Source organism: Misgurnus anguillicaudatus, chromosome 8 (assembly GCF_027580225.2).
Source record: "Misgurnus anguillicaudatus chromosome 8, ASM2758022v2, whole genome shotgun sequence".
NCBI classification, from domain to species: domain Eukaryota; kingdom Metazoa; phylum Chordata; class Actinopteri; order Cypriniformes; family Cobitidae; genus Misgurnus; species Misgurnus anguillicaudatus.
This window is the reverse complement of record NC_073344.2, coordinates 15,994,946-16,021,817: the sequence shown is the minus strand read 5'-3', so window position 1 is coordinate 16,021,817 and position 26,872 is coordinate 15,994,946. Positions and strand designations below refer to the sequence as shown.

The 26,872-nt window shown below is 39.1% G+C and overlaps 1 protein-coding gene across 1 annotated transcript; it reads left to right on the top strand.

The window, feature by feature from the left end:
- The first annotated feature begins 11,412 nt into the window (after positions 1–11,412).
- LOC129451198 (uncharacterized) lies at positions 11,413–17,804 on the top strand. The gene is made up of 7 exons (XM_055214263.2): positions 11,413–11,650; positions 11,757–11,864; positions 12,448–12,579; positions 12,661–12,733; positions 14,678–14,916; positions 15,001–15,105; positions 15,192–17,804. The coding sequence occupies exons 1-7, from the start codon at positions 11,566–11,568 to the stop codon at positions 15,266–15,268; spliced, it is 819 nt and encodes a 272-aa protein (XP_055070238.2). The 5' UTR covers positions 11,413–11,565; the 3' UTR covers positions 15,269–17,804.
- Positions 17,805–26,872: the final 9,068 nt, after the last annotated feature.

Below are 26,872 nucleotides of genomic sequence, written 5' to 3'. Positions count from 1 at the left end.
CTGTAGGTTTGAATGATTTTTGAGGCATCACCGCCATCTGTCGGACTGGAGGGTTGCGCTGAATTTCTTTACTGGAAACCAACCACCTAAACATAAATTTATCAAACTATTACAGTTACCTCTAAAAGCACGATAAAACCACTTTACCGCTCAAGTAACATAGATTTTGTACAGGAAAAAATGAACACGATATTTACTGAGAAGAGATTGGAAATGCATTAAATGGTGGTTTTATGGTTTGTTGAATACAAGCTAATCTGAGATTTGTTTTGTCATGTTATTATTTATTTGTGTGTGTCTGCCAATTGCAGATGTTTTAAAGGAGTGGTGAATCAAATACTCAGTTTTGACTTGATAATTTGTTATATAAGAGGTCATCATACTTAAAGGAACAGTATGTAAGAAATTTATATCAATGAATCATAAAATGGCCCTGATATGTCACTAAACATTAAGAAATCATGTTCATTTCAAATACTTATATCACTGACCACAGTGGTCTGGCCAGGATATTGTCATTTAAAAAGTGAAGTTGCAGCCCTCAACTGATGTTTATGTTGTCATTTTGTGTATTGGCCACCAGTTGTGTGATTGCAGTACCAGTTTTAGCCACAAGTTTTGTGATTGCAGTACCAGTTTTGGCCACAATCCTACATACTGTTCCTTTAAATGAAGATCCTGCAAGTTTCAGAATTGAAAACGTCTGTGCTACTGAAATATAACCATTTTGGCACCAAGCCAGTATTACGACCGAGTGTGGAATTCGGAGAAATATGACGTCAAAGTAGAATTGAAGCACCTCCCCGAATCCAAATACAATGACCACTTTTGTAGCCCCGCCCACAGCTTCGAATGACACACGTGTGTCTCAACAATCAGTAAACATGTCTTTAAAGATTGCCAAATGTAACCAAAATGACTTTTAAATAAAACATTTCTGAGAGACTAATTTTGACTAATTTTGACGCTGTGATCTGTTACGATAGAGTAACCATGGAAAGCATTTTCGGTTGTGGAAGAACCGTCTATGGGATGAACACAGACGCTGGATAACGGAGGCTCAGTCAGAACATAGCATTAGGAATGCGTGGATAAAGTTTGTTCTTTAGAAGTTCCAGCTGGCGTGGGAAGTGTTTGTTTACTTTGTGTACCTCGGAATCATTTGTAAAGAAGTTGATGCTGGATTTGCAGAGAGACTGTGATTAAAAGCACCACTAATATTGGATCTGACAAAAATGACACAGCAGTATACACAGTAAGACATTTTTCTTTATTTAAGTTACTGTGTTTCACTATTGCTTTGTTAGAAGAGATCGCTTGATATGTCCTGTTGTAACATCCGTGTCTAAACACATATGTTACTGTTTTAATTTACTTAAAACATTAAACGATTAATAAAGGTACAACACTTAACAATATGACTGTACACTGTAATATAACAATAGAAATATACAAAGTTAGTAATAAAGAAGGACTTACCAGCCGCAATTTAGATTCTGATGCCCGCTTACTGTGTTGTATACGGTAATTTAGGCGAGTTTGAAAGGTCAAACACTCAACAAAGCTTTTTTTATCATATAATTGTGGTATGTAACGTTACGTATATCTAAGAGCAACCCCACAAGCACAATAGAAATATACAAAGTTATTGATAACGACTTATCAGCCGCAGTTTAGATTCTGATGCGCGCTTACTGTGTTGTACACGGTAATTTAGTCACGTCGAGTTGAAAGTTTTGTATACGTATTGTCATTTATGTGTATCATCTTTAGCACCCAGAATCTTTTGTGGCTCAAACATATATGTGTTCGGCTGATATTTTTACACAATAATGTTTTTAGAACATTTCCGCACATGTAGTGATGGGGAATGAAGCTGTGCAATCATAGCAGTGGGCGTTTACGTCCAGGTCTTCAATGCGGCCCGCCCCTTCAAATGAACCATTTCTCTAGAGCAGTGGTTCTCAAACTGGAGTCCGGGGCCCCCAGGGGGGCCGCGAGATGGTGCCAGGGGGGCCCCAGTTTTATGAAATTTTATAAAATACATTCATTTATCATGAATTCTGTGTAATTAAACCTAAAAAATAATGAGCCAACTAACCAACAGCACTACTAGGTATAATTTAATATGTTTTGTTTAATTAAAATATTACATTTTAGAACTGTTTTTGTCATAAATTTTCTTTCGGGGGGCCGCGAAAGAATGCACTGTACACAAGGGGGGCCGCACGCTGAAAAAGTTTGAGAACCACTGTTCTAGAGAGCCACTAATCCATGTTACAAAATAGCCTATTACTTATTGCTTTTGATGTTTTTGAATGTAAAAACCACGCGAACATCATAAGTAGACATCAGACAACAGTATATAAAACAATAAAATCGACAAATTCACCCCCCCTTTAAACAAAGTTTTGCCTCTCTTTTCGTGCACATGCTCTGTCTGAAGTGTTGTTTTTGCAGTTTTATGATGTTTGCTTTAAAATAATGTGCAACAACTAACACCGTGATATCCACAACAAGAAAGTAGAGGAGTAAGTGTCTTCAGGACCCTTAAAATATGTCACATATGGGGTTCAAATACTATTAGGGAGAGTAAATCATGATAAAGTTTCAATTTTTTGGTAGAACTAAATCCACTTAAAAGATAGAAAAAGTTTTGGTGATAAATATGTTCATCTAGCTCATTTGAAGAGCATAGCATTAAAAGAGCAAAGTTTCATGGGCTCGACCCCCAGGAACACACATAAATCTCATTCACACAACACTTTGGTTCCAGAAAATACCTGTAAAATTGCAAGACTAGCCTCTGTGTGAACGAAAACACGTCCCGTAAATTTTCTGGGATCGCTCCATGAAAGATGACCTAGTAAGATAACCGTAAAACCCTCTGTGTGAACAAGAAGCTGAATCAGTATTAAACATCCCTGAATACACTGTAATTCACTTTGGATAAAAGTTGCAAATGCAAAAAATTTAAATGTTAAGATTCAGCTACACCTAATCTATAAAGTAAAACTGTTCCATTGTTACACTTTACACCTGAAAAGCTGAAGCTGACATTTCCGGTTGTCCAATTGCAACAGACTGGGCCAGCTTGATCAATCAGAGGTGCGTTTCCCAAAAGCATCGCTAGCCCACATGCTCGCTTCTGTCGTTTCAGTATAGTTCAACGATTCGGGTGTTTCCCGAAACCACCGTTCCAGCAGACATGCAAACTGCATCGCAAACTAGTGTGGTTGTAACGACAGCTGTCGTCTGTCGAGTTGTGGTTAGAAGCATAGTTCATATGACATGTTTACTGGCATTGATCATGCTTTTGAACAAAATAAGCAAGCAACATTCTGTATCCATCATTATAAATATGTACAAAGTCTATTTTAAGTCTTTTAGTTTGTAAGCATAATTAAAGCGCTGGTTTTGGAAAGTGCGCATGTGTGGAGTTCTACGGGCCTAAGACCCTGGGGAATCCTTGGGAGGAGTGTTATAAGAAGGAACTTGTGCATAAATAAAATATCTTGAAATAAAACAACAGAGAAAATCTCGATAACTTCTGATGCAATGTACATTATTATAATCTGACATTAAATTGATTTGACAGCTATCACACCTGTGGAGCGGGGCGTCGCGATGCAGCTGTGTCCGACCACCGCTGCCTCCTGGAAGGACCGCCCAACCCTTCCCTCTCGGGCTTGTAGACAGTCGTCCGATTTAACGGGCGCTGCCCATCAGGCTTGTGGAGAGGCGGCTTCGGCTCTGCATGCAATGGCTTTGCTGCAGGTCCATCAAGCGAAGGCCTTACGAGATCTGCATGAGGGAGGACACGACTCACCCGTCTTCTCGGAGCTCCGGGCTGCCACTGATTTGGCTCTCCGCGCTACGAAGGTGACGGCGCAGACGATTGGTCGTGCGATGTCTACACTCGTGGTCCAAGAACGCCACCTATGGTTGTGTCTGGCTGACATGACGGAAGCGGACAAGAACAAGTTCCTGGACGCTCCAGTGTCACAGACTGGCCTATTCGGCGAGTCGGTGGAGTCTTTTGCTCAGCAATTCACCGCCGCTTAGAAGCAGACTGAAGCGATCTCCAAGATCATGCCCCGGCGCAAGAGGCCTGCCTCTCGTCCACCAGCACCGGCTGCCCAGTCTGCTCCTCGCCGAGGGCGCCCTGCGGCGGCTGCCTGCGCCCCCCCCCCCAGGAAGTCATCCAGACAACGGAGGGGGAACAGCCGTCGACAGACCGCCCCGCCCGCTCAACCCGCTTCCCGTGGTCGCAAACGGGGTTCTAAGCGGCCCTGAGACGGGCGACCTGCATTCGGATGGGATCACTCTTCGAGAGATGGTGAACGCACCGCTCCTTCCCCCGGAGGAGGGCCGGGTGGAAAATCTTTGGTTTCGTTTCTGTTCCGCCGGCTTCTCAGCCGGCACCCACAAAACCACAAAAAGAGTGCATTCCTATTCCTTCTCCAGGTCTTCAGAGGATCGAGAGAGCCGTGAGCGGGCATTCATCTGCTCATCCTCCCTCTCCTCCATCGCCAGCGGGGGTTCTGAGGAGTCCGAGCTCTCCACTGCGGAGACCGGACCACCAGCGCCCTCAGCGGTCTCAGGTCAGTGTCACAACACACACACACACTTGTAGTTGCGTGCGCTCTTACGGCGCGCGCACCGGCAGTCTCACCTGTTCCGCTCGTCTGCCCCACCGCGAGCTCTCCGGTTGTGCCGTTAATTCCCCTCGCACGGTCTCTGGAAGCTTGGCTTCAGCTTACCAGCCCGTCCCGATGGGTATTACGCACGATCCGCCTTGGTTACGAAATTCAATTCAACCGGCACACACCCAAATTCTCGAGCATTCGTTTCACTACAGTGAAAGCGTCCGATGCACATGTACTGCGTGCAGAACTCGATGTCCTCCTGGCGAAGGATGCGATCGAACCGGTCCCTCCAGCCGAGATGAGCTCAGGGTTTTACAGCCCGTATTTCATAGTTCCAAAGAAGGGCGGTGGGTTACGACCGATCTTGGATTTGCGCGTTCTGAACCGATCTCTCCAAAAACGATCCTTCAGAATGATAACGCCGAAACTGATATTTCAGTCAATACGCCCCCAAGATTGGTTTGCAGCAATAGATCTGAAAGACGCGTACTTTCATGTGTCCATTCTCCCTCGCCACAGACCGTTTCTGCGCTTTGCGTTCGAGGGGCGGGCATACCAATACAAAGTACTACTTTTCGGGCTGTCTCTCTCTCCCCGTGTATTTACGAAAGTAGTGGAAGCGGCGTTAAAGCCCCTGAGAGAGAGTGGTGTTCGCATTTTGGCTTACCTCGACGATTGGCTTATAATAGCGCATTCTCGGCGGACGCTTTGCGAGCACAGAGACTTAACGCTTCAGCATCTCGCCCGTTTGGGTCTTCGGGTCAACTGGGAAAAGAGTAAACTTTGCCCCACGCAGAGGATCTCTTTTCTCGGGATGTAACTGGACTCGATCAATTTATCAGCACGTTTAACAGAAGCGCGTGTTCCAATCAATTCTGACTTGCCTTGGTTCTTTCCGAGGGAAGAACGCGGTCCCTCTGAAACAATTTCAGAAGCTCCTGGGAAATATGGCAGCAGCCGCGGCCGTGACACCGCTCGGGCTGCTCCATATGAGACCGCTTCAGCGTTGGCTTCACGATCGAGTCCCGAGGAGAGCGTGGCGCGCCGGCATTCACCGTGTAATCATTACACCTGCGTGTCGTCTAACATTCACCCCGTGGTTAGACCCTGCGTTTCTGAGAGCAGGGGTTTCCATGAAACAGATTTATTGGCATGCTGTTGTACACACAGATGCATCCAACACGGGGTGGGGAGCCACGTACAACGGGCTTGCAGCTTCGGGGGTGTGGACAGCACCCCAGCTGCACTGGCATATCAATTGGCGCGAGTTGTGGGCTGTATATCTGGGACTCGTACGCTTTGCTACGGAGCTGCGAGGGAAGGATGTACTAATACGCACCGACAACACTGCGACCGTTGCATATATCAACCGTCAAGGCGGTTTGCGCTCTCGTCACATGTCGCATCTCGCCCGTCATCTCCTCCTTTGGAGTCAGAAGCATCTGAGGTCCCTTTGTGCCATTCACATTCCGTGTTCGCTCAATACAGCGGATTCCCCTGAGGAAGGACCTTCTTTCTTAATTTAGCTTCTTCTCCTAGACGTTACATTAGTAATACGCTCGTTCATAATGTCGAGTCATAGCCTCAGCAAATTTGACAGCTTATGCTATTGTGTATTATGTTGTGCTATCTGTCATTTTTCTGTGCTTTTACTGCTTCTATTAATGTAAAGCTGCTTTGAAACAATTGAGTATTGTGAAAAGCGCTATATAAATAAAATTGAATTGAATTGAATTGAATTTCTCAAGGAGGGGGCACATTATGGCAACCGCGCCCCAACCTGTGGGATCTCCACGTATGGTCGTTGAGCGCGCACAAGGTTTAGGTGATTTATCGCAAGCGATATCTAACACCATCGCCGCGGCTCGAGCTCCGTCCACAAGACGGGCTTACGCGCTTAAATGGAACCTTTTCGTCGATTGGTGCTCTTCGCTACTCGAGGACCCCCGAGAATGCCCCATTAATATCGTGCTTTCATACCTTCAACGCCGGTTAGATGGTAAGCTGTCACCCTCCACCATTAAAGTTGATATCGCTGCTATTTCTGCTCATCACTCACTTATTAACGGCAGATCAGTCGGCCAGCACGACTTAGTTATTAGGTTTTTAAGAGGCGCTCGTAGGCTAAACCCCTCGCGCCCTCCCTCTATTCCTCCTTGGGACCTGTCCATGGTGCTGAAAGCCCTGCAGGGAAACCCATTCGAGCCTTTGCAGTCTGTGAGTCTGAAGTTTTTATCAATGAAAACTCTGACCCTACTCGCATTGGCCTCTGTTAAGAGGGTAGGTGACCTTCATGCATTCTCTATCGACGATTCGTGCCTTCAGTTTGGCCCTGCTGTCTCGAGTGTAACATTGAGACCCAGACCAGGCTACGTGCCCAAAGTTCCCACCACTCCCTTCAGAGATAGGTGGTGAGCTTGCAAGCTTTGCCCGCGGAGGCGGCAGACCCAACCATGGCTTTATTATGCCCCGTACGAGCGTTACGCATCTACGTGGATCGCACACAAAGCCTTAGGACCTCAGATCAGCTCTTTGTTTGTTACGGTGGTCAGCAGAGAGGGAAAGCTGTCACTAAGCAGAGGATGTCTCATTGGATAGTTGATACTATCGCCCTTGCTTATAATCTGCAGGGCATTCCTTGTCCATTTAATTTGAGAGCTCACTCTACTAGAAGTGTTGCCTCATCTTGGGCACTCGCTCGTGGTTCCTCGCTAACAGACATCTGCAGAGCTGCTGGTTGGGCGACACCTAATACGTTCATTAGATTTTACAGTGTTCGTGTCGAGCCTTTCTACTCTCGTGTTTTTTCCTCGTTAGGGGAAGCACAGAGAACAGGCTCGCAGGTCGGCTTGCAGCCTCCGACTGCTGCTCCAAACTGAGCTCAGTATGGAAGGCCATCGAGGAAAAAACGCGTAATAATTTGTTTTGCCTTCCTCCGCTGCCTTGGCAGCCTGATGTTGCGGAGCATCCGCTGCCAGCCTCTCACTAGCTGCATCCTCGCGAACCTGTGTTTGGCTCGGGCATCCACATTGCGTCCCACCGGGTTCCTTTGTGAGTATTTTTCTGTGGGGTTAATCCTACTAGCCCACGTTTCCCTCAGCAGAGCACTGCTTTGCTTACACAGCCACGGCTGTCATTTTATACCTCAACTACGGTTGACTTTCGCCCACCAATAGCCCTTAACGGGGCGGTGGCTTCCGCAGCGTCCATATACCGCTCAGATAGGGCGCTTCCCAGTCGCTGGCACTACTGTGGGTTAAAGGAACATCTAGTGCCCGGCCTTCTGCCTTAAAACCTAATTCTCCTTATCCTTAAGTGGAACCAGAGGGCTTTACGCAGACACTGGAAGAGGTCAGCCCTCAGTGGCGTTTTGGTAGGGATTCCCAATTCGTCGGTCACGACGTGACGTCGTAGTGACTGACTGAAAGGGAACGTCTCGGTTACTTATGTAACCCTCGTTCCCTGAAGGAGGGAACGGAGACGTCACGTCCCGTCGCCACAGGGCTGCTCCCTGCTGTTTATCGGCCGATCACACTTTCCGGCTTTCTCAGCGAAAAAGAAGCTGATTTCTATATTTGCACCTGTGGCTTATATACGCACCTGGCGGGGCGGCACCAGCATTATGCAAATATCTCAATGCCAAGTTCATTGGCGTTTTAGTAGTATTCAAAGCAGATTGGTCTCTCTAAGCGAGTTCCCAATTCGTCGGTCACTACGTGATGTCTCCGTTCCCTCCTTCAGGGAACGAGGGTTACATACGTAACCGAGACGTTCTCCAACTATGCATCGTACTATGGTGGTTCAGCAGCGAGTTACACCAGAGCGTTACAGAACTATTACACCCAAACAAAACAAAATCAAGAATTTGTCAATGGACATAGTCTCGCGTAGCCAGAGTTTTTCGCTGCTTTTTCTGGACAAAGCCCGCCTACGAGCTGTTTGACCGACATGTCAAACAACCAATCAAAGTTTGTTTCGTCTAGCGTCACGTTTCGGACTCCCCACCACAATAACGAGCCGGCTGGCAACCAGTCAGTTTTTGAAATAACAAGCCGCAACCGAATAGCATCTAAATAAACAACATTACTGACCATAGAACAACGTTGTGCACTTCATCAACAGCCACACCAATGAGACACTCCCGTTAAACATCTGTTTCAAGCATATCTCTCCACTTTTCAACACCTACAAGCAATTCAGGAGAACCGAACTTTTTGACTCCACTACCTGCCTCAAGCAAAACTCTTGGATGTCTAGAGAGTCTATGCCGCGAACTTTGCATATTTTTGAGAATCTAATGTTTAGCTGATCATGATAACTGGTCATTATTATCCACGTGAACACGACTGATGCTCCTCCTCAAGGGAGTGTCAGAGCTTTGTTTTCCAGGGACCGAAACTAATCGTGACACTCGCATCTACTGGAAATCCGGTTTATTTCAACCAATCAAAGACGACTTTGACATTCTCACAGGGTTTCCAGAAAAGTGTACGAAAAACATCAGACGTTTAGCCAACAGTCTGTGGGCGTGACGTCTTAGGCTGAGACTAATGGACATAGTCCCTCTTTAAAGGTAATAATATGTTATTAAATGAAATAATATGTTAATTGTTCTCTGATATCTACATAGAAGGTAAATTATTATTAAATTATCCAGAGACGGTTTAACATCCTTTACGAAAATTAACCATAGTTTTATTGTGGTAAAAGTGTAGTAACCATGAGTTTTTTGGTGTATTGATTACTATCAGCAAAACCATGGTTTTAGTACACTAACCATGTGGTTTTTGAAAACCATGGTTGTCAAAACCATGGTTATTTTGTGGTTACCATTGGTTTTAGTTTTATTTTAGTTTTTTGTGCTCAGCTGTGTTTTTTTAAACTGCATAGTTATACAGTAGTATACATTTTATGTAATCAGTTAAGTGTAATTATATACCAGCAGTATTTCTTTGTCAATGAGGATGTTAATGGCACTTTTAGAATAGATCGGGAACTCAACTTAATTTAAATGAAAGAAACAAACAAACCAATCAATGAACAGAAGTAGGTCAACTAAAAGTTGTTATTCCAACCACTGTGTCACTCCCCACCATCACCTTCATGTTATTTTCTATTTTTATCTTCAAAGCTGAGTAGGATATCTAATAAAGGGCACGTTACCTCTAGTTTTTAATCATTTTGTTTTTAAAGTTAGATAAGGGGAAAACACCCAATTTAGCAAATAAAATGGCTCTTCCGATTACAAAACATATTTTATGTAGTTATTTACACCTTTATAACTCTACATAGGCCTAGACTTTTAATTCTCTGTGTTTGACAACCGGAACAGTTTTACGATAAAATCTACACTGTGCCATGCTGTAGCTTTGCACTATATTCTGCAGAAAGAACAAAGCTAGATTTCACTGCCGTTTTCTTAGCAGATTAAGTTTATTTCCTTTACACCGTCTACTTCTAAAGTTACTTAAATTACAGAACATATTTACTGTTAATAACTTAATATTATTGTGTATATTATCTACAAAATTGTCACAATTCCTCATTTATTAATTGTTGATAAAGAGTACGGTACAATGACAAAAAACACCTCAGCCACATGCATTGTATAACCTACTTTTTGCTATACACAGTAGACCATTCATTGATTCATTGAAAAGAAACCTCAACCACTAAGCTGATGCATTGTGTGTCAGATCTGCCAGTTTTTCAGTTTTGCTACGTAAGATTTGGTTTTTCCTATGCAAAACATCTCTGAGTCTTAACACTCTCAGAAAAAAGGTTGTCACTGGGACGGTACCTTTTATTAAGGTGTACAATTGATATGTACTGCTGCTAAGGTACCAATGTGTACCTTTGAGGTTCCAATATGCGCCATTTAGGTACAAAAGTATACTTTATTAAAAGTTAGCGCCCCATTGACAACTTTTATACCTTCTTGTGACTTTATCTCTGAGAGAATACATGGAGAGTGCACTGTAGTGTGTAAGAAGACATTACATTTAACTGGTTTATCTAGGTCAAACAATCAAATTCATTGAATTCGTTTATAAATGTTGTATCAGTAATAAAAACTATTAAAGAACCTAAACAATAAAAGCAGTTTTTTGATTAAAAAATAACATGCGCAAATGATGAGAAACATGACTTATAAGCTAAGGCATGAATAGTAGTTCATATTTTCTTTGATATATTAATGATTTATAGGTCGTTATTTAATACTCAAATTCAAGGAAGTCAGGTGCACAAATGCAGCATTATTTTCAAGCAGCGTTGGGTCAAAAAGGGACGAGCTTTGGGTCGTAATTTTACCTGGGTTGTTTTAAACTATTGTTAAATCAAACAGGGCTCTAGACTAACTTGTTGCACTGGTGGGTGCGCACCCACATTTTTGTATAGCCTATAGCTTTTCTGTGTTTGTTCTAAAAATACGTATAACTACGTAGCTTCATTCGCATCTTTCATTTTAGTTTTAATGTTGTGTGCAAGTTCGTGCTCATGTTTAGCGTTACAGTTCCCTGTTGCAGATCTGCCAAAGACATCTTAGTAACCATGACTATAAATCATTATCGAGACAAATTAATTTACTGAAAAGCTACCAGAAAAGCCAGGTAACCAATATATGTACCTCAAAAAATCTCTTTCTCGAAGAAAACATAAACAACAAAACAGTTCTTTATCTTATACTGTATGTTATAAACATCTGTTGTTTCTATTAAAGTGCAGGGCCACTTTTCAATCCTGCATGCCAGTAAATGTGGGTGAATGGAAAAAGTTCAAGTCAATCGGTTGTCGGTGCACAATGTATGGTACGTGCTTTTGGGTAAACACGTCATTCTCTGTTTCCTCTCCGTTCTCTCTGTTTCCTCTCAGGTAACGTGCAGTTCTAACACTATATCTCGGTATTACTGCTGTCATGTATAGGCACGTAAGAATCCTTTCAGCTTTTTTGTGTTTGCTGTTATTTTACCAAATTGTGAATTCCAAGGATTGTCCAGTAGGTATGTATGATTTCATACAAATACTAAATGCTTAACTTAGAATATTTACTGTCTATCTATCATCATAATGAACTGCCTTATAAAAGTGGATGTGTGTTACCTGTAGGTCAAAAGCGTGATCTTAACACAAAAACGTGTGTGGACTGTCTAGAGGGTCAATACAACGATAGCCCAACAAAGCGTTACTGTAGTCCATGCAGCCAATGTACAGAAGGTAAATGTCACTGAATTTAAATTGTACGGTGAACTTTAAAAGTTCCACCTGTTACCAGTAACTTTTTTATTTAACATTAACTAACAACAGAAAACAACTCGGATTTACAAGTCATTTCAACTTACTATTATTTATCTTGACTAGAGATGAGTTGTTATAACTACAGGTGAGTTGTTATAACTTATAAAATTAAGTTGACTTTTCTCAACTATATTTTATAAGTTGTGACAACTCATCTCTGTTGACATGACTTGTAAATCTGAGCTGATTTAACAAAAGTATTTTTTACAGTGTATGAATAAGGTGTAGGCTATTTGTATTTATTTATGTTAGTTCATGCTAGCTAATGCATTAACTAATGTTACCATAAATTGAATACACATTCATTAGTCATACTGTAACATATACTTGGTTTACCAATTGCTTGATTATCGGAGTTTATTTCATCATAAAACTGCACTAAGAAAATTTTTTAATGTTAATGAAGAATGTAAAAATGTTACCACAATCTAAAAGCATACACACCCTTCGTAATGGGTACTGTAATATTATTATGTTTTCAGCAACAATTTATATTTTTCAGGTAGTACTGAAACCTTGCCATGCACGCGAACCAGTGACACTGTCTGCCGCTGTAAAGAAGGCTTTAAGCCCAAATATAAGAATAAACAAACACTTTGTTATTGTGAAGAGGGGTCTGAAATAGATTATACAGGTAATGCTTGAAAGCCGAGTAACACCATATAAGAAAAAAATATTGTATGAAACTTGGTCACCTAAGTTATGTTTCTTCTAGGATCATGCACCAAATGTAAAAAAGGATTTTTCTCGGACCAAAGAAACTCGAAAGAGTGTCGAAAATGGAAAGAGTAAGTTGTGTTGTGTGAATGACTTACCCATAGAAAGTTCAGACTTAATCTTGTCAACAATTAAAAATGCATGTATTTATTAACAAATCTAATTAAATTAAAAATGGAAGAGTTAGTATCCAGTCCAGTACTGTTTTACTTTTTTTGTAATATATATATTTTTTGTAAAAAAAAAAAAAAAAAAATATATATATATATATATATATATATATATATATATATATATATATATATATATATATATATACTGTATATATATAAATTAAGGTTCCTAAAAGATGTTTAGTCTATCTGTATGTAAGCAATAAGGTACGAAAGGCTGTGCCTACATCCCCTTCTGTCTTCATCCCCAAAAGCCTTCCTTCTGCTGGAAAAAATAGTCTCTAACCAACTGTGAACAACAACAGATTGTTTCACATATGCTAACGGTGGTTGCAAAGGGTGCTGCGCAGGGATACACAGGGTTGTGTATACGCTTAAATGTGCACAATAAGAGAAGCCATTTTGTAGTAATAATAATAATAATAATACCTTACATTTATATAGCGCTTTTCTCAGTACTCAAAGCGCTTTACATATGAACAGGGGAATCTCCTCAACCACCACCAATGTGCAGCATCCACCTGGATGATGCGACGGCAGCCATATTGCGCCAGACCGCTCACCACACACCAGCTTATTAGTGGAAAGGAGACCGAGTGATATAGCCAATTAGTATGAGGGATGATTTGTAGGCCAATGGGCAAGTTTGGCCAGGATGCCGGGAACACCCCTACTCTTTTCGAAGGACATCCTGGGATTTTTAATGACCACAGAGAGTCAGGACCTCGGTTTAACGTCTCATCCGAAGGACGGTGCTTTTTTTGACAGTATAGTGTCCCCATCACTATACTGGGGTGTTAGGACCCACACAGACCACAGGGTGAGCACCCCCTGCTGGTCTCACTAACACCACTACCAGCAGCAACCTGGTTTTCCCAGGTGGTCTCCCATCCAAGTACTGACCAGGTACTGACCAGGCTCAGCCCTGCTTAGCTTCAGTGGGCAAGCTGTCTTGGGCTACAGGGTGATATGGCTGCTATAGTGGCCATTATAGAGTGGACCTATTCGATCCCAAAATGTACCGCAGTAACAAATGTAAAACGATGTACACTCAACGGCCTGCCGCTACCCTTCACTGCTTCTGGTGTCTCAATTTGCAAACTAATGTAGAGAATTTGCTTGGGTTTCCCCATGCTGCCTTGCGAGCAAATGTATTCAGGCTGCAAGTCTAGCATGGAAACCATGGACAAATTTTGCCCCTGAAATAGGGAACGAATCACAGTATGGGGAGGGGCAGCAAGACGATGATGACTTCTACGAGACACACCGAAGCAGTTTTGTTTATCCAACACGGCAGCAGATGCGAAGTTACTTTTCGATGCAGCCTTAGTTGGAATCGTTGGGTGCAGTGATCATAGCCAGAGATAGCAAACTTGGCCATTCTAGCATTGGAAAAACCATCATGGTCAATTTGGATCACTTGTGGCACCTCATCCAATCAGTAATGATCAGTGACATCTGTTCTCCTTCCCTGCATATTGCAGTGTTACGCCTTTTTATTGTAAGCTTGCAGGCTTCCCTAAAGTGGCTTTATCATAGCTGTGATTTATTGTAAATAGAACACAGCTATTGACCAATCAGAATCAAGGACCCCTTAACATACAGTACACAGCACCTTTCTGTTACACAGTTGGTTAGTTGTTCTATAAAGGTTCTTCAGACTATAAAAAGGTGAAAAAGAAACGGTTCATAGTATGCAGTTTATAGAAAGTTCATAGTAAGGCTTCGTTGAAGAATGTAAAGCATAGGCTATTTTAGAAGAATAGTTGATGAGTAAGTCATTAAAAAATATTCCCCGTCTGTAATTGATGTAAACAGAAATTCACTCGTTTTTATCCCTAGATGTATGTATGGCATTAAGTCTCCAGGAAACAACACTTCTGATGTTGTTTGTTACAATTCTTTGGAAAACAAAACCGAACATAGAACAGAAGCTCCAATTGTTCAAACCACCTTGCATCGGATCCTCACAGTTCAAACCACCTTGGATCACACTTCCACAACAAAGTCTTCTATTGCGACAACATATAAGAGGACTACAGCATCCACCCCCAAAAACAGAGACCATTTCAACATCTTGTGTAATTTCCTTTACCTGCTTAATTTAATTAGACTCTTGTACATTTATTTGTTATCCAGTAATCTATTTACAAATTTTGTTGTAGGGCTGGTCATGCTATGTTGTATTCTTCTGCTGATGGGACTATTGTACCATAAGTGTAAAATCACCCGCTGCTTTAAAAACAACAGAAAAGAGGATTCACGAAAAGGTGGAGTATACCTGAAGTACTAAATTTAGAAACTTGTTATTGCTTTTTTGTGCTCGCTCTTCATCCCTCTTACCTTTTCTCTTTAGACAGCACATACAGCAAGCCTGTTGAAGAATCTGGGGGGAAGAGTCCTCAACTGTACAGATCAATGGTATTTCCTTAGTCATGCGGGAATACACATGCTGATAAAACATATACCTTTGGATAATAGCATCTGCCAAATTCATACATTTAAACGTACATGTGTCTATCTGTGATTGTCTAACACAGTTATTCACAGCGTTATTGTTTCTTTTTGTGGAATACTTAGCTGTTAGCAATAGTAGTTGTTATATAACTTGTTGAATTGCTGTGAACATCATGGCTAGATCCCACTTATATTATAATCTAAGCATATTGTAATTGCCTTGTTTGCTTATGTTTATAGAAATATTTCAATGTTTAGTTTTTTATTGTTGTATTATTAGCTTTATATATATTTTGTATAGATTGGTTCAGATAGTACATATAGGCTGCTTTCACACGGCAAAATTTGTATATAATGTCCAGTTTACACGGCAAAGAGTACTTTCTGTATGAACAAGCAACCGACCTCAAACCCTGTAACCATAGTGATAGAAACTTTATTTATGTGATTTACAAAAACAGCAGGAATGTATGACATTTCCCATTGTAATTGTAAGGGTGATTCCATATTTAAAGATGAAAAATGCGCAAATAAAAAACAGCTTGCACGCAATGGAAACACGGTAATTTCACATAAACGCCCATATGTCGCAAAAAAGTTTACGCTCGAGTGAGGTGGTTTTTAAAGCAAATCGAAAAAGAAATATATCGCACAACTGCGATGAAAACGATCATTCCTTAAAGGGACAATAAGTAGGATTTACCCCCATCTAGTGGTGAAATTGTATTTTGCATTCAAACGAATAGTGCTCTCTAGCGCCTCGCTTTTCCAAATGCGTGTTGCAACTACGGTAGCCGTTATGTAATCACTGATCTCCTTGTCCGTTTCAGCTATTTCACGTGTTTTGAATGAAAACGCGTTGGTAGGCTAGTGCTTTTTGTCCCTCTCTGCTATTATAGTTTATCAGTATGGCGGAACGACATGGAGGCCCCCTTACTGTCCTTTTAAATATTGCGCGGTATGTTTGGTTGGAGGACAAGATAGAAGGGGTGTGTTCGACTGGGAGTCACAAGAACCGACAAGCGCATGACAATAGTTTTTTTTTGGTCGACATTAAGAAGTTTAATAAATTTAAACTTAATACACTTTTGTGCAAATTTTTAATGAAAATTATCAACTGTAAGATCAACTGTGCATAACCTTATAGACAATGTTGGGGGTAACGCATTACAAGTAACGTGCATTACGTAATAATATTACTTTTCTGAAGTAACAAGTAAAGTAACGCATTACTTTATAAATGAGTTATTTTTTTAAAAAGTAATGCGAGTTACTTTTCGGTTTAATTATTTTGATTTAAAAAAAATCATTGAATTAAACTGAACGTAGTCACGTAGAATTCCGCATTCTATGCGTGCGCGCCTGAGCGGGAATAAGTATTACTTTTTCATGAAAAGTTACTAAGTAACGCAATTAATTACTTTTTTGGGGAGTAACAATATTGTAATGCATTACTTTTAAAAGTAACTTTCCCCAACACTGCTTACGGTGCAATCCTGCTGCACAATTTGCAGTCATTTTCATGCATTGTACCCTAACATGACAAAGAACAACGAGTGACATGACAGACAACCAGTTATCCAGTACGGTTCTGTTCACACAGCAGGGGCCTCATTTATAAAGCATGCGTGCGCACAGATTTGATCGTAAAGTATGCGTACGCACTTTTGCTTGTCCAATTGCTGCAGGTTTTTGGCAATATAAGCCATTCTTGCTGCTCGAAATTGGGTTTAAACATTGACAAGCGCTCTTTTATATGTCTATGACATTAATTAGGCATTGTTTAAAGGCGGAGATCTGAAACTGCTCAGCTGCGCACAAGTTCAAGATCATTTGCGATTTATAAATTTCACATCTGAAAGAAAGGGGTACGTGCATTTTGTGTGCGTAAGTTCGGTTTAGGAATCACACGTACGCATTTTTGATAAATGATCGTAAGATCAAATGTAGGATGGTTTCTACGCAGCATTTTATAAAAGAGGCCCCAGGGCTTCTCCGTAAATGTGGTTGTGAGACCCGAAAAAAATCTCGTAAATAACTGCATGTGAACACAAATGTATTAAGGACTAAAACATTAGTTTGACAACCATATTCTGGTGCCGTGTGAATGTAGCCATAGTCATTGTAGCTTTTATAGGGCTGTTTAAAGATCCATTTGAGTTCAGATGGCTGAAGAATAATTTGAAGCCATGAACTGATTACCATTCCTTTCTTTGGAATTCGATTGGTAAATGCGAAATTTACCACATTGCTGAACTGACACTGCAGTCGACACTTTACAGTATATAGGCTGCTAAGATGACGTCACAGTTTCCTTCCCACTGCACGGCTGTTGACTACAGAGATATTCGGTCGTGACTCATGCATTCCTGAAAAACACATGAATTTGCCATATTTAGGTGGGCTAAGGACAACTTCTGAGAATCTTTCCTGTTGTATTTTTTGTGTAGCTGTATAGTATCATTATGAAAGTTTCTATGAAATGACAATAAATGTGAATATAATATTTTTATGGGACATTCTAAGTGATTTTGTTTTGTGATATTCATTTTTTAAATAATATTTTCCTCTTTAAAATCTTTTTCAAATCTGGGTCGCATTTAATACCTTTAATATGAACATAAACCAGGTTTAGGTATTTTCATCACAAAACCGGTGTTGTCCCCTCCTACATTTATGATTCTTCCAATATTTTACAGCGTCCCCTCCCTCTCTGTATCGAATCGTGCTTCCGGGGAGGCGATAGTTTTTCGGTTGAACTTCTTCAAAATTTCCATCCACGCACAGTAATCACGTTCCAGCCTTCGAAGTTAAATGCCGTTTGTACCTTCCGCATATGAAACCACAACAGCACCAAATGGAACAAACACAGGTGCTTTACACCGATGCCATCTTTTTCATTTTACAAGGCTGGGAGTTTTAATTAACAAGTTATTTTTGTCAAGGTTGGGATTATTTTGAAATATCAACAAAACAAATACCATTAGATTGCATTTAAAATTAGATCATATGATTTAATGGTATTATTTGCATATATCATTATATGGCACTTGACCTCTGAGTGTTATTTTTATAAGAAGGAAATTGATTTCTATGTAACGTAAATAGTTAAGATCTCTGTAAAGTAATAACCATACTTAAACCAGTGGTTTGCTTCACTCATTTCTCATGTGGTTTAACAAGTGATGACGTTTTACTTTGCGTCAAAGTGTGGTGACCCCTACACAACTGAAACCCAGGTTAGCTTAGATGACCACAAAGGTCTTTGATAGGTCAACTCTATTCAACATTAATATCTGCCCACAATTATACCTTACACCCCCCCCCCATATATTAAACGTTATATAGAAATGTTTGATGCGGTGTTCATAATTTCTCGGCTTCTGTTTAAAATACCAACACCCTCTGCAGGGCCTCATAGGTGCAGTAACAAATTGTACAGATGAAACCATATAGCTTCCTGATCTTGCTGATGCCTCAGCAGTTCGTTTAATTGTAATCTCAAAATCGTGTGTTTTCCATGTTAACGCAGCCTGCCATGCCTGCATAAAGCACTGCACGCAATTGCGTTGCAATTACTTTAAACTGAATGAACCACATCCCTTCTTGTCAATCAGCATCATTGTTTTACAAAGATCAGTTTCCTGTGCAATTTAATTCCTGTAACTAAGAGTAGACTGTTAAATATAGATTGAAATAAAAATATTGATGAATCTGCAAAATACACTATTACCAGAATAAAACTGCAAACAGATTTTTTTAAAACACTTTTTAGACAGCTACCTTTATCTTATTGTTAGAAGCAGGCTATGTTAGGGATAATTTAAAGCCAGACGGTTTTGATCAGGTCTTGTATTACCCTGAATGGGTATTTTTAATGAAGATATTTTTATTATATTATACAATTTTATATGCTCTTTATAGGCAACGTTTAAAGGCAGAAATCTGCAACTGTTCAGCTGCGAACAATTTGCGATTTATAGGTTTCATGTCTGAAAGTGAGGCGTTTTTTCAATGCGTACATTCATTTTATGAATCACACATGCACGCTTGAGAACCCAAGAACCCTTTAATTAGCAGCAAATAGCATTGGCCAAATTTGACCCGTGGGTTTTCCAGGGTTAAGAAATGAACGTAAGACCAAATTTAGGACGTTTTCTACACAGCATTTTATAAATGAGGCCCTAGGTGTATCTATAAATTATCAATATTTATATATTAATATTTCAATAGAAAATGTATGTATATTAACACATATTTATAGTTTACATTACACATATACATTTACATTAAATTTACATTTAGGCAACTTACAAAAGTGAGAAAAACAACACACTGATTAATCTTAGGGAGGCAATAATATTAGAAATGCTATATATTAATAATTTCAACTTTTTTTACATTTTGTGCTCTTATGTAATAGTATCACATGGCGCCATTCATTTGCTGACCACAGGGTTCTGGATGGGGTGTAAATGTGCAAGAGGGAGTGTATGCCATGGTAAAGCCAGTGGCTGATTTGTATGTGCCCAGACAGCAGACGACTCCGGGCCGGACCCATACCGGATTCGTGCCAAAGTCAGCAGCTCTGGTGCGGATCCGGTGCAGATCTGGCCCAGAGTCAGCTGCTGTCTGGGTGAGTAGCAGTGACTTGGGGCCTCATTTATAAAATGCTTCGTAGAAACCATCTTACATTTGATCTGACGATCATTTATCAAAAATGCATAAATGTGATTCATAAACCGAACGCATACGCTGAAAACGCACTTACTTCTTTCTTTCAGATGTGAAATGTATAAATTGCAAATGATTTTGAACTTGTGCGCAGCTGAGCAGTTTCAGACCCTCGCCTTTAAACGTTGCCTAATTAATGTCATAGACATATAAAAGAGTGCTTTGTCAATGTTTAAACCCAATTTCGAGGAGCAAGAAAGGCTTATGTTTCCAAAAACCTGCAGCAATCTGTAACGTGGATTGCTTACAAAAAGCAAAGGAGAGTAGAATCTATGTGCAAAGAAGGTTTATTGTAAAATCCACCAAGGGGCAGGCAAACAAATCCAATTAGGGCAATCCAAAAGAGTAATCCAAATATCAGGCAATAGGTCAGGGCAGGCAGCAAACAAACAATATACAAATAAACAGGCACGGGTCAAAAACAGGCAAACACAGAACAGGAAACAGGATAACAGGTTGAATGCTTGGTAAATAGCTAGGCTAACAATAAAAAAAATATAACAATAAAATTTTACCAGTTAAATACAAATACACAGGAAATGGGAAGTGAGAAGCATGGCATGACATGATATCAAAATAAAAGTCAGAACAGAACAGGGTGTCAAAATAAAAGTACACAACACAAGACAAAATCCTTACACAATCAGACAAGCAAAAGTGCGTACGTCTGCTCAGACCCTGACGTGGCGCTAAGAACTTTTCCACAGTTTTTATAAATATGGACTTTGCCGTGGATTTTTGCGTTCACACACTTTACGATGAAATCTGTGCGTACACACTCTTTATAAATGAGGCCCCTGAATTTGATGCGGCCAGCAACTGGCAGCCAATGGAGAGAGGTGTGATGTGCTCTTTTGGGCTGGAAAGCCAATCAGGCTGCTGTATTCTGAATCATGTGGATTGTTTCGATTGCCCATGCAGGAATACTGGCTAGGAGAGCACTGCAATCTAGAAATTACCAGGGCCTTAACAAGAACTTGTGTCGTGTTGTTTTTGCGATGTGATCACTACAGGCCTGAGTTGAGTTGAAGATGGCATTTTCCCATCCAAGCTCAGATGTCTTCCAGGCAGACTCGCTGGTTGGAAAGACGAGAAAATCTGGGTATTAGCATAGCAGTTATATGAGAAGCCATACGATTGTGTAATTGGTCCCAGGGGATGTTGTAAAAATGGGGAATAGGAGTGGTCCAAACACTGATCCTTGAGGGACTCCAGTAATAATGTTATGTTATTTGGACAAGGATCTTCCAGAGAGGTAGGATTCAAACTACTGTATGGGCTGTGTGATAATAGACTATAATAACATTTATCAAGTGTCCTCATTATGCTCCTTAGAAAAATATGTGTGTAAGAAAAGATTACATCATTAAAAAATAATAATAATAATTTCTGATATCATGCTATTATTAGATGAGAGTATAGCATGGTTGGACAATATTACACACATTTTCGAGGCTAAGTGGTTAAATATAATTTGCTGTAAAGTTTTAGCTGTTTTATGTGCGTGTGGAAAAATTGAATTATTGCCAAAATATGTGTCATGTAAAATATGTGACATGATAATGACACCTGCTGGATAAAAAATAAAATAGCCAAAAACATCGTAGAAATTCTAATGATTTTTTATGTTTAATGAGTAGAAATCTTTTAAAATAGAAAGGCATTTTCTGGTGACAATAGGATGATGTTCATGTTATCTCAAGACTTTTAATACATTATCTTGGTTTCCTTTGCCACTGTTTTGTTACACCAAGTACCAACGCTCTCTGCAGGTGCAGGGCCTCACATCTGCAGGAACAAGTTGTACAGATAAAAGCCATATAGCTTCCTGATCTCGCTGATGCCTCAGCAGTTCGTTCTATTGTAATCTAAAAATCATATTTTTCTACGTTAACACACACTCTGCTATGTCTGCATGAAACACTGCACGCAATCGTGTTGCACTTACTTTAAACTGAGCGAACCACATCCCTTCTTGGCAATGAGCCTCACTGCTGTGATGATCAAAGTTTCCACGTAGTATTTTCACTTAATTGATGAAACTAATAGTAGATTCTTAAATATTAAATAAATATCTAAATAAATATTACCTAAAGTTGCAAACAAAAGTGACAAATTGAAACATTCATTGTTAGAAGCAGGCTATCAAGCTAGATAAAGTGGCCAGATACATATATGCGTATATTACTATATTATATTAGTGCAACCAAATGCAACAACCAGAAATTTTGATGCTGGGAAACTACACTTTAGAACCAATGGGGAATAACACCACTTCTGTTGCCAAAATGCGCGCGCAGGCTATTTGTGCACGTGGGCTGTAAAAGGGTCTATAACAACAGATATCAGGCACCATCAATGTGCTCCTTAGATTAAAATATAATGTTGGATAATGTGCTACTATCAGATGTGAAAACAGTATGGTTAAATGATATTAAATGCATTCATAGAGTGGTTAAATATAATTCATGCAAGTTTGTGCCTGTGAAAAAAGTTGACTTTTTAACAAAAATTGTGTCATGCATATTTTTAAATTTTAACCCATTTTTGGGGGGAGGGGGTGAAACTGTGATGTACACCTTCAAATTAATATAACTCTGGCATTTTTTGGTCTATAAGCCTAATCTTGGTCTTCTTTTAAAGAAGACAGTTTTTACAGAAGGGTCAGGAGGTGTAAAATATAAAAAATATGTTAGCAGTTTAAATTCATTTTAAGAAATAAAAATATGCAATAACATACTAATTTTATAAATAAAATTGTAAAAATATAAATGTTTCACAAAAGTAATAATGCAAACATGAAGCCACAAGTCTCAAGTAGTTGTGATCCAAATTTCAAGTTAAAATACCACTTTTGGTGGTTTTACCAACAACGGCCACTAGGTGTCAATGGTTTGCTGCATACCCTTGTCACAAATTAATAAATTACTGTCACTGCATTTTTATTATTGCAAAAAGGTTTCAAAATATGAAAGCTACATTTTTAGAGCTTTCCAATGATATATAGTTTGTCAACATTTTTGAAGATTTATAATAGGATATAGTTTTATGAATATATAATAATTAATATGCATTCCTATCAGGGGTATGTAACAAAAAACTGTCACTACATTATTTCTATCATCAGATGACCTTGAAATATAAAAACTACATTATGAAAGCTTTCCAGTAATATATAGTTTGTCATGATTTTTAGGGTTTTAGTGTCATAAATATGTAAAAACAAATTTGGCCTACATGTGGACCCGTGACCTTTTAGAAACTGACTCTCACTACGTCATACTTTTTCCAAAATGGTGATGAAATATAAAAACTACACTCTTTGAGCTTTCCAACGATATATAGTTTGTTTTTAGGTTTAGAACAGGGTATTAGTGCTATACATATGTAAAAACGTATTGGATCCACCTGTGGCCGTGTGACATTTTAGAAACTGACTCTCACTACCTCATAATTTTCCTAAAATGGTAATGAAATATGAAAACCACACTCTCAGAACTTTCCAATGTTATAAAGTTTGTCATGATTGTTTAGATTCAGAACAGGGTATTAGTGTTGCAAATATATAACAACAATGTGGGCCTACCTGTGGAACAGAGGCTTTTTTGAAAATGTCACTCAATCTCATTCCTTTACCAAAATAGTGAAAATAAATGAAATCTACTCACTTAGAGCTTTCAAACGATATATAGTTTGTCATGATTGGATAAGAATTCATGCAAAACACTGAAGTAAATGTAGGCGTCCCGCTGGCGGGACAGTGACATTTCGCAGAATATGAATGTCTTTTCATAAATGAATAAATTACTTTCTCTACATAATTTATTCTATAAAACACTGTTGAAATATGTATTCTAGAGGCTTAGACCTTTCCAATGATACATAGTTTGTTGTGATAGATAAAACTTTACATGCAAAACTACATTATTTCTTTCATCAGATGACCTTGAAATATGAAAACTCAATGGTAAATAGCTAATGGTTCATAATGGTTTGTGTTTGGGCACTATTATGTATATAAGCAAACTGCTCTTTGAATGTTTATTAGTATGTGCATAGACAGAAAACAAACGTTGTATGTGACACGTGGTGGTTTGTCATCTAGCAACACGCACGAGCGAGAGACGACCGCAGAGGGAGTCTGTTGGCTTGTGTGACGTTAACATCATGCTAAGCTTGTGACGTTTCGTGTAGACCACTTCAGTCAGCTGCACTTTTGTTGGGTGTACCTTCGCGCATGTGAGGGACGGATCCTCTTAACTAAACCACATAGACTTGTGAAAGTGACACATACAAGACGTGTACAGCAGACCACACAGACCACCCCCTCTCTGTGACATCACCTTTTGTGTATGAATTTATGAGAATTGTCAAGTGAATCGAGTAAATCTTGGGAAAATTTCAAAGAACATTATAAAGAAAAATAATACAGTACAATACAGCACGGTGCAATATAGTGTAGTATATTATAGCACTGTACATTACGGTACAGTATAGATACATTGTTAGTTTTTAAAAATATGATTTTTGTAACATTATCCATGCATGATACAAACATTATTGACTGATTAAAATTTTGAAACCAGAACTCTCTTGGGAAATACATACATTCGTTATATATGTTCCTCTTCAATCTAAGCTTCTTCAAAATGAAACTGTATGTAGAGGACTTATATAGTCACATAATAACAAAACAGTAGATACACAATTTTTTTTTATAATTATCCAACTCTCCTTGACTTTAATCGGTCGACTGTATTCTCAAACATGTTTATGACTCAGTAAAAAAACATGGGTTTGAAGTTTGCTTTTTCAGTACGGTGACGTATGAAATGAGAACTTAAGTGTATAGGCGTTTGTGGGCTTACAGTACATGTCTTTAAATGAAAGGTCATAGCTGACTTGCAAATTTTGCTAAGATTTCTGTCTGCTAACTGTCAGTTCAGCATATACGCATTTGTTGTAAGTTCAGCTCAAACGTTTTTAGCGAAACACAAAATAAAGATATGAAGTAGTAGAAACAATAAACAATTATTAAAGAGCACCTTTTGTCCGATTCATGTTTTTTCACTGGTCTGTCATGGTCTGTCATGGACCCCAGTACCACATGAGATACTGTTTGAAATTTTAGAAACTCTACTTTCTGCAAATATGCATCACTTTGACATATATTTTACTGTAAGAAAGTTATTTACACTTAATTTACACTATCACCCCCCCCAAAAAAAATATTTTGCATATGATTTAATATTCACATATTTCATATTTTTCAATTATGACAAACATGGGCAAGTCTTATTTCAAATGAAAGCTTTTACTCTCAGGAATAAAGCTACATCGTTATTTGTGATCTATTATCAACATATATCCAACTATCGTCGAATTAATAATGCGGTAAAAAATGGTCTTTTGTAAATTTATGTGAAATTTGAGCATGAGCTGCCTCAGATAGCACAGATAGCCACAAATGCTACACCATCTTTTATCTTTGGTCCTACTCTACAAAATGAGTCCATTCACAGCATTTTCTTTGGTTGTGTGCATGAATAATCCCTTGCTATTTATTGTATGTGCAAAATAAAACAACATACTTTTATATGAAAAATGTATTTTCACACCCTTCAATAAAATAAGAATAACTTTTGAAGTCGACATGCTAAAGAGATCATTCTTTTTGGGGGTGTTTACTGTCTGCTGCTGCTAACAACCAGAACTGTCTGCAGTCTGCTAGAGTACACAGAACCAGAGTTATCCACTTTCAAAGACAGTGTTTACAACACAAAAAAAGAACATTTGGTGGTTCATCATTTGAAAAACAACCTACATAACAAAATTGTATACAAACAGGTATTATTCCTCCCTTCAGTTGGTGTAAAATTTTTTTTGCATAGATTATGAAAGAGAAAAAATTCCTTTTTCCTCTGTAAGCTGCAGAGTTGGGTTTGGTTAGGGATGTCATTTTATGTAAATTTAACCCTAGACCGAAGCGACAATCACGAAAAAACACAAAAATTCGTGATAATAGCACGAAAAAATAATTAAAAAAATACGTGACTATATCACGAAACTTTGTGAGAATGCTATTATCACGAAATTTCGCGTTTTTTGTGATCATATAACGAATTCCTGTTTTCGTGTGATTATCACGTACTGGTTACTCAACTGTTTTGTCCTATTTTCTTACCATTGTCGCTTCGGTCTAGGGTTAAATTTACATAAAATGACATCCCTAACCAAACCCAACTCTAACCCTAACGCCAGGCGACATATTAAAAAAATTAATCAGAAAAAATAGTATAAACCAATATATAAAGTGACATTCTAATGCAAGCACCAAATCTAACCCTAAACCGAAGCGACAATGGTTTAAAAATAGGAAAAAGCAGTTGAGTAACCAATACGTGATAATCACACGAAAACAGGAATTCGTTATACGATCACGAAAAAACGGGAAAATTCGTGATAATAGCACGAAAAAAGAATAAAAAAATACGTGACTATATCACAAAACTTTGTGAGACTGCAAGCTGACATATGATACCGTCTCCAGGGCATGAGCTGTGTTTTATACAAAATTCATTAAATCAAAAAGTCATGTGATTAATTTGATGTTTAAATTTAACATACATTACGAAAATATTATATATTTTTTGAAAGCATATTATAATTGAAAGGCTTTATTTTCACTTGCCATTTGAAAATAACACATTTTAGCGTTGCAATGGCAATACCCCAACACCTTGAAACTGTGGTATTTTTGCTAAAAGTTATCATACCGCTAGAATCTTATACCGGCCCTTGCCTAATTGTATTATACCAAATACACTGTTTTTTTAGCAATGAAAT